This window comes from Eleutherodactylus coqui, chromosome 1 (genome assembly GCF_035609145.1).
Source record: "Eleutherodactylus coqui strain aEleCoq1 chromosome 1, aEleCoq1.hap1, whole genome shotgun sequence".
Lineage (NCBI taxonomy): Eukaryota > Metazoa > Chordata > Amphibia > Anura > Eleutherodactylidae > Eleutherodactylus > Eleutherodactylus coqui.
The window spans coordinates 530055242-530073505 of NC_089837.1; the positions used below are offsets into that span (position 1 = coordinate 530055242).

The window sequence follows — 18264 nt, forward strand, 5'->3', positions numbered from 1 at the left end:
GCCCAGGCAGCGGCGATATAAAAGTACTGTGAGTGACACAGCACACGCACAAATGGGTGGAGCTTCCTGAGAAGTGGGTGTGGTCTCCAAGCTCTGGACACAGCCGAATTGTTTGAGGAAGTCCACAAGTCCCCTGTGACCTCCAGTCCTCGGCTAGGAGCGCGACGTGAAGATCGCAAAGCTGAATTGTGACATTGCATCTATTCATTGCCAGTGCAACCGCGGCACGACGGCCGCAAAGAGCCCAAACTCTGGAATTTTTGGTGACAAGTCGCGCGCTACTTCATCAAAGATTACACTGCAAGCCACATGCGATGGCAACCTGCCTGCAGCGCTCCGTATCTCAGCTCCCAAGTCACACGAATGTTATGGTTGCGCAACTTTTCTGGGACTCGATGTAAAATGACCAAAGTCACTCTGCGGCCCCTTACCATCAGGATTACACTGCGACATGACCAAATATCGCCAAATAACCGCCCTGTGACATCACCGCCGGGTCGCCAAGAAACGTACAAACCGCAGATCTTAGGAAAAAGTCTTTATTCCGTCACGACTGCAGCTTGGAGTATGTGAGCTCCGCCATCCCGTCCCGGATGTACCGGAAATACTCCAGGTTACCGCGGTGCATCTTCAGCTGGTATTTACCGGACGTCTTGACGTACTGCAAGAAATGGGGGGCCCCGGGGAAGAGCACGTTGTCCGCCAGGATGATGGTCCCTTCCTGGAGTAGTCCCACCTCCTCCAGCAGCTGCAGGTCTCGCAGGTAGCAGCGCTTCCCATGATCCATGAAGATGAAGTCCAACTTCTGCACCCCATGCTTGTCCTTCAGCTGTGGGATGATGTCATTGGAGGGCCCAACCAGAAGCTCCACCTACAGGCAGAGTGGGGGATAGACCGCAGAGTTCTCAGTGTCAGTAGGCAGGTGATAAGCCTCACATACCATAAGCAGTCAGACAAGGGGAGTCTGGCATTAAGTTTTAAAGTTCCTTCTGGTACAGCCCCCATCCTTTATGTCTCCATGCGGCCTCCATCATACAAGACAGGGGGTGTCCAGCGCCTCTATATAGCAACTTTAAAAAATAGCCCAATCCATTACTTCCCCTTTAAATGTTAAAGGGCTAGTACACTTAAAAAAAATTAAATTCTGCTACTTTCTACATGGAGATCTCTGCTTGCTTTTAGAAAATGGAAACAATATACTGCCATTCAAAGCAAAGCGTAAACCGCAGACTATGTACTTAGAAAGGTGTTTCATACAGCTTCCAACTAAAGTTTACGTAGGCAGAAGTGTGGCAAGTGTATTAAAGGGTGCAAACCTTTTAATACATCTGTCACATCCGTCAGCACCTCCGTGCACCAGATGGAAATCTATGGCAGGTACTATCAGGTGTAAATCATGCTGCCCCACCCCCAAATGCTAAGCCCCGCCCATTTGTAAACCCACAACTGGTGTAAATCTTCATAAATTCACAATCACAACCTATTAGTGCCAGAATCCTGGTACGCGCGGTATATATAAATACGCCCCAATGTGACAAACATCTCACCGTGTCATCGTCAAACCCAGCCAGTCTGATCACTTTCTCAGCCACGGCGGCTTTCCTGGGGTTGGCATCCACAGTGTACAGTCTGGCGCCCAGTGGCAGGGCCTGTGCCATTATGATTGTGGCATAACCGCACTGTGTGCCCAGCTCCAGCACGTTCAGTGGCACATTCTCATAAATCAGCCGGTCCAAGATCTTCCCTGAGGAGGAGGATAGAAAAAACAGCGAACACTTAAGTGCATTCAGCCTGCGTCATACACAAAAATGTCGTTTTATGCCAAAACAATCATTCAGTGATCAGAACATCATAATGACGTCCACAAAGAAGATGATATAGCAACAATATTAGGCAGTAATCTGGGACACAAAATACTTATTTCTACCAATCAATGGCAACTTGTGGATTCTACCTTTTTGGGGCCCGATGTTGCTTAGATATTCGCAGTGATAACAGTATTGATCGAATGTGTTGAGTATATGCTGGGGGTCTCCGGGGATGGCATGGGTGATGACGTACTGGAAGGCTCTCTCCTCTCGTGGGATGCCGGTGAGATAGTCCTGAATACGACGCACAACGACCGCACGATAGAAGAGCAGGAAGTAATGACGATAACGAATAATCACAGTGATAATGAATGGAATAAATGCTAAAGCGATGGCAGGAGACACCATGATCAAACCTGGGGAACGAGAGGAAGGAAATAACAAAATGTCATTATAATCCCCCTACAAGAGGAAATGTTAGTAACATACTACGTAAGGCCAAAGAAAGACATTATCCATCCAGTTCAGTCTATTATCCCCAATATTAAATGTAACTACTATAATACTGCCCCCTAGGTACAAGAATATAACTACTATAATACTGCCTCCTATGTACAAGAATATAAGTACTATAATACTGCCCCCTATGTACAAGAATATAACTACTATAATACTGCTCCCTATGTACAAGAATATAACTACTATAATACTGCCTCCTATGTACAAGAATATAACTACTATAATACTACCTCCTATGTACAAGAATATAACTACTATAATACTGCCCCCTATGTACAAGAATATAACTACTATAATACTGCCCCCTATGTACAAGAATATAACTACTATAATACTGCTCCTATGTACAAGAATATAACTACTATAATACTGCTCCCTATGTACAAGAATATAACTACTATAATACTGCCCCCTATGTACAAGAATATAACTACTATAATACTGCCCCCTATGTACAAGAATATAACTACTATAATACTGCCCCCTAGGTACAAGAATATAACTACTATAATACTGCCCCCTATGTACAAGAATATAACTACTATAATACTGCCTCCTATATACAATAATATAACTACTATAATACTGCCCCCTATGTACAAGAATATAACTACTATAATACTGCCCCCTATGTACAAGAATATAACTACTATAATACTGCCTCCTATATACAATAATATAACTACTATAATACTGCCTCCTATATACAATAATATAACTACTATAATACTGCCTCCTATGTACAAGAATATAACTACTATAATACTGCCCCCTATGTACAAGAATATAACTACTATAATACTGCCTCCTATGTACAAGAATATAACTACTATAATACTGCCCCTATGTACAAGAATATAACTACTATAATACTGCTCCCTATGTACAAGAATATACCTACTATAATACTGCCTCCTATGTACAAGAATATAACTACTATAATACTGCCCCCTATGTACAAGAATATAACTACTATAATACTGCCCCCTATGTACAAGAATATAACTACTATAATACTGCCTCCTATATACAATAATATAACTACTATAATACTGCCTCCTATATACAATAATATAACTACTATAATACTGCCCCCTATGTACAAGAATATAACTACTATAATACTGCCCCCTATGTACAAGAATATAACTGCTATAATACTACTTCTGTGTACAAGAATATAACTACTATAATACTGCCCCCTATGTACAAGAATATAACTACTATAATACTGCCCCCTATGTACAAGAATATAACTACTATAATACTGCCTCCTATGTACAAGAATATAACTACTATAATACTGCCTCCTATGTACAAGAATATAACTACTATAATACTGCCTCCTATGTACAAGAATATAACTACTATAATACTGCCTCCTATGTACAAGAATATAACTACTATAATACTGCCCCCTGTGTACAAGAATATGACTACTATAATACTGCCCCCTATGTACAAGAATATAACTACTATAATACTGCCCCCTATGTACAAGAATATAACTACTATAATACTGCCTCCTATGTACAAGAATATAACTACTATAATACTGCCCCTATGTACAAGAATATAACTACTATAATACTGCTCCCTATGTACAAGAATATACCTACTATAATACTGCCTCCTATGTACAAGAATATAACTACTATAATACTGCCCCCTATGTACAGGAATATAGATACTATAATACTGCCCCTATATACAAGAATATAACTGCTATAATACTGCCCTCTATGCACAAGAATATAACTACTATAATACTGCCTCCTATGTACAAGAATATAACTACTATAATACTGCTTCTATGTACAATAATATAACTACTATAATACTGCTCCTATGTACAAGATTAAACTACTATGATACTGCCTCCTATGTACAAGAATATAACTACTATAATACTGCCCCCTATGTACAATAATATAACTACTATAATACTGCCCCCTATGTACAATAATATAACTACTATAATACTGCCCCCTATGTACAAGAATATAACTACTATAATACTGCCCCCTATGTACAAGAATATAACTACTATAATACTGCCCCCTATGTACAAGAATATAACTACTATAATACTGCCTCCTATGTACAAGAATATAACTACTATAATACTGCCCCTATGAACAGGAATATAGATACTATAATACTGCCCCCTATGTACAAGATTAAACTACTATGATACTGCCTCCTATGTACAAGAATATAACTACTATAATACTGCCCCCTATGTACAAGAATATAACTACTATAATACTGCCCCCTATGTACAAGAATATAACTACTATAATACTGCCCACTATGTACAAGAATATAACTACTATAATACTGCCCCCTATGTACAAGAATATAACTACTATAATACTGCCCCCTATGTACAAGAATATAACTACTATAATACTGCTCCCTATGTACAAGAATATATTTACTATAATACTGCCTCCTATGTACAAGAATATAACTACTATAATACTGATCCCTATGTACAAGAATATAACTACTATAATACTGCCCCCTATGTACAAGAATATAACTACTATAATACTGCCCCCTATGTACAAGAATATAACTACTATAATACTGCCCCCTATGTACAAGAATATAACTACTATAATACTGCCCCCTATGTACAAGAATCTAACTACTATAATACTGCCCCATGTACAAGAATATAACTACTATAATACTGTCCCCCTATGTACAAGAATATAACTACTATAATACTGCCCCCTATGTACAAGAATATAAGTACTATAATACTGCCCCCTATGTACAAGAATATAACTAGTATAATACTGCCCCTATGTACAAGAATATAACTACTATTATACTACCTCCTATGTACAAGAATATAACTACTATATAACTGCCCCTATGTACAAGAATATAACTACTATCATACTGCCCCCTATGTACAAGAATATAACTACTATAATACTGCCTCCTATGTACAAGAATATAACTATTATAATACTGCCCCCTATGTACAAGAATATAACTACTATAATACTGCCCCCTATGTACAAGAATATAACTACTATAATACTGCCTCCTATGTACAAGAATATAACTACTATAATACTGCCCCCTATGTACAAGAATATAACTACTATAATACTGCCCCCTATGTACAAGAATATAACTACTATAACACTGCCTTCTATGTACAAGAATATAACTACTATAATACTGCCCCCTATGTACAAGAATATAACTACTATAATACTGCCCCCTATGTACAAGAATATAACTACAATAATACTGCTCCTATGTACAAGAATATAACTACTATAATACTGCCCCCTATGTACGAGAATATAACTACTATAATACTGCCCCTATGTACAAGAATATAACTACTATAATACTGCCCCTATGAACAAGAATATAACTACTATAATACTGCCCCCTATGTACAAGAATATAACTACTATAATACTGCTCCTATGAACAAGAATATAACTACTATAATACTGCCCCCTATGTACAAGAATATAACTAATATAATACTGCTCCCTATATACAAGAATATAACTACTATAATACTGCCCCCTATGTACGAGAATATAACTAATATAATACTGCTCCCTATATACAAGAATATAACTACTATAATACTGCCCCCTATGTACGAGAATATAACTAATATAATACTGCTGCCTGTGTACAAGAATATAACTACTACAATACTGCCCCCTATGTACAAGAATATAACTACTATAATACTGTCCCCCTATGTACAAGAATATAACTACTATAATACTGCCCCCTATGTACAAGAATATAAGTACTATAATACGGCCCCCTATGTACAAGAATATAACTAGTATAATACTGCCCCCTATGTACAAGAATATAACTACTATTATACTGCCTCCTATGTACAAGAATATAACTACTATAATACTGCCCCCTATGTACAAGAATATAACTACTATAATACTGCCTCCTATGTACAAGAATATAACTGCTATAATACTGCTCCTATGTACAAGAATATAACTACTATAATACTGCCCCTATGTACAAGAATATAACTACTATAATACTGCCCCCTATGTACAAGAATATAACTACTATAATACTGCTCCCTATGTACAAGAATATAACTACTGTAATACTGCCCCCTATGTACACGGATATAACTACTATAATACTGCTCCCTATGTACAAGAATATAACTACTGTAATACTGCCCCCTATATACAAGAATATAACTACTATAATACTGCCTCCTATGTACAAGAATATAACTACTATAATACTGCCCCTATGTACAAGAATATAACTACTATAATAATGCCCCCTATGTACAAGAATATAACTACTATAATACTGCCTCCTATGTACAAGAATATAACTACTATAATACTGCCCCCTATGTACAAGAATATAACTACTATAATACTGCCTCCTATGTACAAGAATATAACTACTATAATACTGCCCCCTATGTACAAGAATATAACTACTATAATACTGCCCCCTATGTACAAGAATATAACTACTATAATAATGCCCTCTATGTACAAGAATATAACTACTATAATACTGCCTCCTATGTACAAGAATAAAACTACTATAATACTGCCCCCTATGTACAAGAATATAACTACTATAATACTGCCCCCTATGTACAAGAATATAACTACTACAATACTGCCCCCTATGTACAAGAATATAACTACTATAATACTGCCCCCTATGTACAAGAATATAACTACTATAATACTGCCTCCTATGTACAAGGATATAACTACTATAATACTGCCTCCTATGTACAAGAATATAACTACTACAATACTGCCCCCTATGTAGAAGAATGTAACTACTATAATACTGCCTCCTATGTACAAGGATATAACTACTACAGTACTGCCCCCTATGTACAAGAATGTAACTACTATAATACTGCCTCCTATGTACAAGAATATAACTACTATAATACTGCTCCTATGTACAAGAATATAACTACTATAATACTGCCCCTATGTACAAGAATATTACTACTATAATACTGCCTCCTATGTACAAGAATATAACTACTATAATACTGCCCCCTATGTACAAGAATATAACTACTATAATACTGCCCCCTATGTACAAGAATATAACTACTATAATACTGCCCCCTATGTACAAGAATATAACTACTATAATACTGCCCTCCTATGTACAATAATATAACTACTATAATACTGCCCCTATGTACAAGAATATAACTACTATAATACTGCCCCCTATGTACAAGAATATAACTACTATAATACTGCCCCCTAAGTACAAGAATATAACTACTATAATACTGCCCCCTATGTACAAGAATATAACTACTATAATACTGCCCCCTATGTACAAGGATATAACTACTATAATACTGCCTCCTATGTACAAGAATATAACTACTACAATACTGCCCCCTATGTACAAGAATGTAACTACTATAATACTGCTTGCTATGTACAAGGATATAACTACTACAATACTGCCCCCTATGTACAAGAATGTAACTACTATAATACTGCCTCCTATGTACAAGAATATAACTACTATAATACTGCTCCTATGTACAAGAATATAACTACTATAATACTGCCCCCTATGTACAAGAATATAACTACTATAATACTGCCCCCTATGTACAAGAATATAACTACTATAATACTGCCCTCTATGTACAAGAATATAACTACTAGAATACTGCCCTCTATGTACAAGAATATAACTACTATAATACTGCCCTCTATGTACAAGAATATAACTACTATAATACTGCTCCTATGTACAAGAATATAACTACTATAATACTGCCCCCTATGTGCAAGAATATAACTACTATAATACTGCCCTCTATGTACAAGAATATAACTACTAGAATACTGCCCTCTATGTACAAGAATATAACTACTATAATACTGCCCTCTATGTACTAGAATATAACTACTATAATACTGCCCCTATGTACAAGAATATAACTACTATAATACTGCCCCCTATGTACAAGAATATAACTACTATAATACTGCCCCCTATGTACAAGAATATAACTACTATAATACTGCCCTCTATGTACTAGAATATAACTACTATAATACTGCCCCCTATGTACAAGAATATAACTACTATAATACTGCCCTCTATGTACAAGAATATAACTACTATAATACTGCCCCCTATGTACAAGAATATAACTACTATAATACTGCTCCTATGTACAAGAATATAACTACTATAATACTGCCCTCTATGTACAAGAATATAACTACTATAATACTGCCCCCTATGTACAAGAATATAACTACTATAATACTGCCTCGTATGTACAAGGATATAACTAATATAATACTGCCTCCTATGTACAAGAATATAACTACTGTAATACTGCCTCCTATGTACAAGAATATAACTACTATAATACTGCCCCCTATGTACAAGAATATAACTACTATAATACTGCCCTCTATGTACTAGAATATAACTACTATAATACTGCTCCTATGTACAAGAATATAACTACTATAATACTGCTCCTATGTACAAGAATATAACTACTATAATACTGCCCTCTATGTACAAGAATATAACTACTATAATACTGCCCCCTATGTACAAGAATATAACTACTATAATACTGCCTCCTATGTACAAGGATATAACTAATATAATACTGCCTCCTATGTACAAGAATATAACTACTGTAATACTGCCTCCTATGTACAAGGATATAACTGCTATAATACTGCCCCCTATGTACAAGAATATAACTACTATAATACTGCCCTCTATGTACTAGAATATAACTACTATAATACTGCTCCTATGTACAAAAATATAACTACTATAATACTGCCCCCTATGTACAAGAATATAACTACTATAATACTACCTTCTATGTACAAGAATATAACTACTGTAATACTACCTCCTATGTACAAGAATATAACTACTATAATACTGCCCCCTATGTACAAGAATATAACTACTATAATACTGCCTCCTATGTACAAGAATATAACTACTATAATACTGCCCCCTATGTACAAGAATATAACTACTATAATACTGCCCCCTATGTACAAGAATATAACTACTATAATACTGCCCCCTATGTACAAGAATATAACTACTATAATACTGCCCCCTATGTACAAGAATATAACTACTATAATACTGCCCCCTATGTACAAGAATATAACTACTATAATACTGCCCCCTATGTACAAGAATATAACTACTATAATACTGCCCCCTATGTACAAGAATATAACTACTATAATACTGCTCCTATGTACAAGAATATAACTACTATAATACTGCCCCCTATGTACAAGAATATAACTACTATAATACTGCCCCCTATGTACAAAAATATAACTACTATAATACTGCCCCCTATGTACAAGAATATAACTACTATAATACTGCCTCCTATGTACAAGGATATAACTGCTATAATACTGCCCCCTATGTACAAGAATATAACTACTATAATACTGCCCTCTATGTACTAGAATATAACTACTATAATACTGCTCCTATGTACAAGAATATAACTACTATAATACTGCTCCTATGTACAAGAATATAACTACTATAATACTGCTCCCTATGTACGAGAATATAACTACTGTAATACTGCCCTCTATGTACAAGAATATAACTACTATAATACTGCCCTCTATGTACAAGAATATAACTACTATAATACTGCCCCCTATGTACAAGAATATAACTACTATAATACTGCCTCCTATGTACAAGGATATAACTAATATAATACTGCCTCCTATGTACAAGAATATAACTACTGTAATACTGCCTCCTATGTACAAGGATATAACTACTATAATACTGCCTCCTATGTACAAGGATATAACTGCTATAATACTGCCCCCTATGTACAAGAATATAACTACTATAATACTGCCCTCTATGTACAAGAATATAACTACTATAATACTGCCCTCTATGTACTAGAATATAACTACTATAATATTGCCCCTATGTACAAGAATATAACTACTATAATACTGCCCCCCTATGTACAAGAATATAACTACTATAATACTGCCCCCTATGTACAAGAATATAACTACTATAATACTGCCCCCTATGTACAAGAATATAACTACTATAATACTGCCCTCTATGTACTAGAATATAACTACTATAATACTGCTCCTATGTACAAAAATATAACTACTATAATACTGCCCCCTATGTACAAGAATATAACTACTATAATAATACCTTCTATGTACAAGAATATAACTACTATAATACTACCTCCTATGTACAAGAATATAACTACTATAATACTGCCCCCTATGTACAAGAATATAACTACTATAATACTGCCTCCTATGTACAAGAATATAACTACTATAATACTGCCCCCTATGTACAAGAATATAACTACTATAATACTGCCCCCTATGTACAAGAATATAACTACTATAATACTGCCCCCTATGTACAAGAATATAACTACTATAATACTGCCCCCTATGTACAAGAATATAACTACTATAATACTGCCCCCTATGTACAAGAATATAACTACTATAATACTGCCCCCTATGTACAAGAATATAACTACTATAATACTGCCCACTATGTACAAGAATATAACTACTATAATACTGCTCCTATGTACAAGAATATAACTACTATAATACTGCCCTCTATGTACAAGAATATAACTACTATAATACTGCCCCCTATGTACAAGAATATAACTACTCTAATACTGCTCCTATGTACAAGAATATAACTACTATAATACTGCCTCCTATGTACAAGGATATAACTAATATAATACTGCCTCCTATGTACAAGAATATAACTACTATAATACTGCCCCCTATGTACAAGAATATAACTACTATAATACTGCCTCCTATGTACAAGAATATAACTACTGTAATACTGCCTCCTATGTACAAGAATATAACTACTATAATACTGCCCCCTATGTACAAGAATATAACTACTCTAATACTGCTCCTATGTACAAGAATATAACTACTATAATACTGCCTCCTATGTACAAGGATATAACTAATATAATACTGCCTCCTATGTACAAGAATATAACTACTCTAATACTGCTCCTATGTACAAGAATATAACTACTATAATACTGCCTCCTATGTACAAGAATATAACTACTGTAATACTGCCTCCTATGTACAAGAATATAACTACTATAATACTGCCCCCTATGTACAAGAATATAACTACTATAATACTGCCCCCTATGTACAAGAATATAACTACTATAATACTGCCCCCTATGTACAAGAATATAACTACTATAATCCTGCCCTCTATATACAAGAATATAACTACTATAATACTGCTCCTATGTACAAGAATATAACTACTATAATACTGCCCCTATGTACAAGAATATAACTACTATAATACTGCCCCCTACGTACAAGAATATAACTACTATAATACTGCCTCCTATGTACAAGCATATAACAACTATTATACTGCCCCCGATGTACAAGAATATAACTACTATAATACTGCCTCCTATGTACAAGGATATAACTAATATAATACTGCCTCCTATGTACAAGAATATAACTACTATAATACTGCCCCTATGTACAAGAATATAGCTACTATAATAATGCCCCCTATGTACAAGAATATAACTACTATAATACTGCCCCCTATGTACAAGAATATAACTACTATAATACTGCCCCCCTGTACAAGAATATAACTACTATAATACTGCCCCTATGTACAAGAATATAACTACTATAATACTGCCCCCTATGTACAAGAATATAACTACTATAATACTGCCCCCTATGTACAAGAATATAACTACTATAATACTACCCCCTATGTACAAGAATATAACTACTATAATACTGCCCCCTATGTACAAGAATATAACTACTATAATACTGCCCCCCTGTACAAGAATATAACTACTATTGTGGTGGAAGTCCAGTATTTCTATATTTTGGATCGGTGGGCTTTGGCTTTTGTACAAGAATATAACTACTATAATACTGCCCCCTATGTACAAGAATATAACTACTATAATACTGCCCCCCTGTACAAGAATATAACTACTATAATACTGCCCCCTATGTACAAGAATATAACTACTATAATACTACCCCCTATGTACAAGAATATAACTACTATAATACTGCCCCCTATGTACAAGAATATAACTACTATAATACTGCCCCCCTGTACAAGAATATAACTACTATAATACTGCCCCCTATGTACAAGAATATAACTACTATAATACTGCCCCCTATATACAAGAATATAACTACTATAATACTGCCCCTATGTACAAGAATATAACTACTATAATACTGCCCCCTATGTACAAGAATATAACTACTATAATACTGCCCCCTATGTACAAGAATATAACTACTATAATACTGCCCCCTATGTACAAGAATATAACTACTATAATACTGCTCCTATGTACAACAATATAACTACTATAATACTGCCTCCTATGTACAAGGATATAACTGCATAGCACAGTGTGCCATGTTGGTCTGCCACCCCATATACAGCGAGCTGCCCTGTCCAGTGTGATTGGTAATTTGCACTGTGATCGCTCTTCTGTGGGATCGGTTGAGATGGACGCCTTCACCCCACACATCAATCAGCCTTATCCCCCTGTCACTGGTTGTCCTGCCTGGGACCCCTACATACCAGGGACACCCCACAAGACCGGCCGTTCTGGAGATGCTCTGACCAATCGTCTACAGATCCCTCACCTGGCCAGTCTCCCTGCTTCCATGAACTGCCTTACATACTTGCTATGCTCACCTTGCTCGTCCCCGGCTCCGTATCTTCTGTCTTGCGTTTCTCCATCCTGCCCTCTTCCCCACTCTTCTCCTCCATTATTAATAAGTGGGTGCAGCCAGTCAGGGGGCGACACATGAGAGGCGCTGATCAGGTTACCGCGCTGCCAGGTGAGGATTCAGCCGCTCACTATCTGCTCTGCTTCTTCTATAATGTTACATCTCTTATAGTCAGCTACTGATCCCCCCAGGACCCCGGCGGATCTACAGGTGCATCATTGTAACTGATGATAATCACAGGGTGTAATGTATGTCATGGATTCATCATGTATTGTTAGAGTTCTCCCACAATTCCTAGCTTTCGAGTCATGTGAAAAAGCATGTAGCCCTTGTAAAAAGCTTTGTCTTCTCTTTTTTGGCTATTGAGGTCACTCCAGAGCTGCACTCACTATTCTGCTGGTGGAGTCACTGAGCACATATATTACTTATCCTGTACAGATCCTGAGTTCCATCCTGTATTATCCTCCAGAGCTGCACTCACTATTCTGCTGGTGGAGTCACTGTGTACATACAGTACTTATCCTGTACTGATCCTGAGTTGCATCCTGTATTATACTCCAGAGCTGCACTCACTATTCTGCTGGTGGAGTCACTGTGTACATACGTTACTTATCCTGTACTGATCCTGAGTTACATCCTGTATTATGCCCCAGAGCTGCACTCACTATTCTGCTGGTGGAGTCACTGTGTACATACATTACTTATCCTGTACTGATCCTGAGTTACATCCTGTATTATACTCCAGAGCTGCACTCACTATTCTGCTGGTTGAGTCACTGTGTACATACACTACTTATCCTGTACTGCTCCCGAGTTACATCCTGTATTATACTCCAGAGCTGCACTCACTATTCTGCTGGTGGAGTCACTGTGTACATACATTAATTATCCTGTACTGATCCTGAGTTACATCTTGTATTATACTCCAGAGCTGCACTCACTATTCTGCTGGTGGAGTCACTGTGTACATACATTACTTATCCTGTACTGATCCTGAGTTACATCCTATATTATACCCCAGAGCTGCACTCACTATTCTGCTGGTGGAGTCACTGTGTACATACATTAGTTATCCTGTACTGATCCTGAGTTACATCCTGTATTATACTCCAGAGCTGCACTCACTATTCTGCTGGAGTCACAGTGTACATACATTACTTATCCTGCACTGATCCTGAGTTACATCCTGTATATACTCCAGAGCTGCACTCACTATTCTGCTGGTGGAGTCACTGTGTACATACATTACTTATCCTGTACTGATCCTGAGTTACATCCTGTATTATACTCCAGAGCTGCACTCACTATTCTGCTGCTGGAGTCACTGTGTACATACATTACTTATCCTGTACTGATCCTGAGTCACATCCTGTATTATACTCCAGAGCTGTACTCACTATTCTGCTGCAGGAGTCACTGTGTACATACATTACTTATCCTGTACTGCTCCTGAGTTACATCCTGTATTATACTCCAGAGCTGCACTCATTCTGCTGGTGGAGTCACTGTGTACATACATTACTTATCCTGTACTGATCCTGAGTTACATCCTGTATTATACTGCAGAGCTGCACTCACTATTCTGCTGGTGGAGTCACTGTGCACATACATTACTTATCCTGTACTGATCCTGAGTTACACCCTGTATTATACCCCAGAGCTGCACTCACTATTCTGCTGGTGGAGTCACTGTGTACATACAATACAACAATTACATGTGATATGCAATCAGTTTGAGACAAACGGGGGGGGGATGCAGGAGGTGTAAGGGGGGGGGGGGTGTTGAGGCGCGGGGGGAACACAGGCCGAATTACATGTGGAAATCAGTTATTAGAAAGCAAATGGGGTGCGGACAGTGGGGGTGAAGGGGAAGAGGTTGTATGTGATAAGCAGGGTGGAAGGTGTGGGTGGCCATAGGGCGGGCAGGGGCATGTTGGGGCGGGCTGGGGGGCTAGGTCAGGGGATCTGGTATGCCTCCCTGAAGAGGTGCGTCTTTAAGGCGCGTTTGAAGTTCAGTCCATCAGGGATTGTCCGGATGCCTTGGGGTAGAGCGTTCCAGAGGATGGGTGCAGCTCTGGTGAAGTCCTGGAGGCGAGCGTGTGAGGTCCGTATTACAGGGGTGTTTAGCCTGAGTGTGTTAGCGGATCGGAGTGAGCGGGCTGGGTGGTGTACAGCAGGAGGGAGGCGATGTAGGGTGGCACGGCGCCATGCAGAGCTTTGTGGGTGAGGAGTTTGAATTGCAGTGGAAGGGCCGCCGATGCAGCGACTGGCATACTGTGGGGGCATCTGATAAGTGGCTGGATAGGAAGATGAGCCCGGCTGCTGCATTTAGTATGGATTGGAGTGGAGCGAGTCCGGTGCGGGGGAGGCCGATGAGTAGCGAGTTGTAGCAGTCGAGTCCGGAGTGGATGAGGGCGACCACGAGGGAACCCGCTGCATCAAGAGTTTCTTCTATATCATTACTGTTGACTGGAAGAGTCTCCTGAGATGTCGAGGGCACCATATCATGGAGCGGCTGGCATAATAGCGGGGGTCTACACCAGCTCAGAGTTGGTGTTGGTTTCAGTCTGGCGCATGGAGGTGGCGCCAGACACTACAAATGTATTGAGAACTGCAAGTCGTGATGCAGGGAGGAGAAAAATGTATGCAATGAAATCCAGTCCGCACCGCCGCTCCATCCGCATCCCCAGCATCAGCAATGTCATCTCGGGGGGCTGGCAGGGGCAACCCTATCATGAGGCAATCGGAGGCTGCTGCTGTAGGTAGCAGTCTGAAGGACCACAGAGGGGCACAGCGGGTTGGCATCCAGACAGTATTTATATTTTACTTGTCATGTTATTCCTACTTTTATTAGTACTACAACACGATCCCTACTGGGGTTACTATGAGGGTCATTATTACTACTGGGGACACTGTGGGTGGTCACTATTACTACTGGGGAGGATGACTAATAATACTAGGGCCAATATGGAGGTCATTATTAATACTAGGTCCATTATTATGGGGGTCACTATAACCGGACTGGTTTGGTTAAGTATTTCCCCTCCCCCACCATTGCGTGCCATTTAAGGCAGCATCACTGCTCAGGCCGGTTATTGGCTGAGCGGTTACGTGCCCAAAGAAGAGTAAGGAACGGGACCCCTGCACTGGTGGGGGGCAGTACTACAAGGCGATGGGGCTGCTACTCTGTATCCTGGGCCCTGGGAGACTACAGAGCTGGATCCTGGGGAGCCGGAGGGGTTTAGAAGGTGGGCATGAGAATACATATAAAGTCACAGCTACCTGCTGCTGCACCTCTTTCTACCTCCGCTGGGGTAGCGGTGGGGGGCATGTTATGCAGCGGTGAGGGAAGAAGGGGACATGTCCCGGGGGAGGGGTCTATTTTTTTAAAAATAAACAAGCCCTTAGGAGTAGAGGCGCCCCCTCCTGATCAGTGGGCCAGTGTTGTCTGTGGCGAGCAGCGGTGACATCACACGTGGCGGCTGTTCAGCAAAACATCTGCTCCGCATTAATATCCCAAATCTAAGTGGGGGAGGGGAAGCGCCGCAGCTGTCGCAGCCAATAATGACCGAGTAATGGAATTAATAAGCCCCCCGCAGCTGCGCAGCCCATGTGGGGACCTCCAGCAGAGAACACAACCCCAAAGGGGAGGACAAAGATACATTGTATCCAGGACTGTACAACACAACATTACCAATTTGTTGTGTTAACCCTTAGACTGCCTGTGCACAGCAGGAATTTACCTGACAACAGATGACGGTTGCTTCTTGTTCTCTCTATGCAAAAGTAGTTGTGTGTGTATATATATATAGATAGATCTCTAGCTTGGATACAAGATGTGATACAGGTGGGCATGGAGGCTCTGGTACCCTGTTGTACCGCCTCTAGCTTGGATACAAGATGTGATATGGGTGGGCATGGAGGCTCTAGTACCCTGTTGTAGCGCCTCTAGCTTGGATACAAGATGTGATACCGGTGGGCATGGAGGCTCTGGTACCCTGTTGTACCGCCTCTAGCTTGGATACAAGATGTGATATGGGTGGGCATGGAGGCTCTAGTACCCTGTTGTATCACCTCTAGCTTGGATACAAGATGTGATACAGGCAGGCATGGAGGCTCTAGTACCCTGTTGTACCGCCTCTAGCTTGGATACAAGATGTGATACAGTCAGGCATGGAGGCATACCGGTTCTGTATGGTATCCTGCAGCGTATCGCTCCACCTTTGTTGTAACTGAGCCTCTAGATCTTGTAAACTCGGCGGCTGTGGAAGTTGGTGTCCCAGATGGTCCCATACATGTTCTATTGGTGATAAATCTGGCAACCGGGTGGCCACAGAGTGTGACAATGTTGTGGGGGCTCCTGGGACCCCCTTGTGTGTGCGGCCGAGCATTATCCTGCTGGAGAGGAACACATGTAGCTGCAGGATGTCCTGAACATATCGCTGAGCTGTCATCGTACCACTACTAGGGGGACCGACTGTCGTATGCGATGACCCCCAGACCATCACACCAGCAGGGGGCAGTGTGCCGCTCCATAGCAAAGGCAGGATTGTGGCGCTCACCCCCGAGGTCTCCAGAGATGAACATGGCCGTCTATGCAAAATGTAGAGCGAACAGCATTCCCCCAATGTATGTCACCGCTGGTGTGAGGTAGTCTACTATAGAAAGCTCAGGATGGCAACCCGACCCCAAGGCTCCAAATTACACATTCCGCAAAGGCAGTTGCTGCTCAAATCTGTTCCTTTCCGGCATTTGAACACGGCCGTCGTCAGCGCCAAAAACTAAACCTGGATTCATGGCTGAAGACACTCGGATCCCCTCCGTAGCGTCCAGTTTCATCGTTCACGACATCACTGCAAACGGAGGTGATGGTGGGTGTCAGAGGCCATACATGTAATGGGGGCGCCGGCGGGGGTCAGAGGCCATACATGTAATGGGGGCGACGGTGGGGGGGGGGGGGGGGGGTCAGAGGCCGTACATGTAATGGGGGCGACGGTGGGGGGGGGGGGGGGGGTCAGAGGCCGTACATGTAATGGGGGCGACGGTGGGGGGGGGGGGGT

At 39.8% G+C, this 18264-nt stretch overlaps 1 protein-coding gene across 1 annotated transcript; it reads right to left on the minus strand.

Moving 5' to 3' along the window:
• Window positions 1-523: 523 nt before the first annotated feature.
• LOC136615242 (transmembrane O-methyltransferase homolog) lies at window positions 524-2238 on the minus strand. The gene is made up of 3 exons (XM_066594155.1): window positions 1955-2238; window positions 1548-1744; window positions 524-871 (listed from the first exon to the last, which is right to left on the minus strand). The coding sequence occupies exons 1-3, from the start codon at window positions 2214-2216 to the stop codon at window positions 548-550; spliced, it is 783 nt and encodes a 260-aa protein (XP_066450252.1). The 5' UTR covers window positions 2217-2238; the 3' UTR covers window positions 524-547.
• Window positions 2239-18264: the final 16026 nt, after the last annotated feature.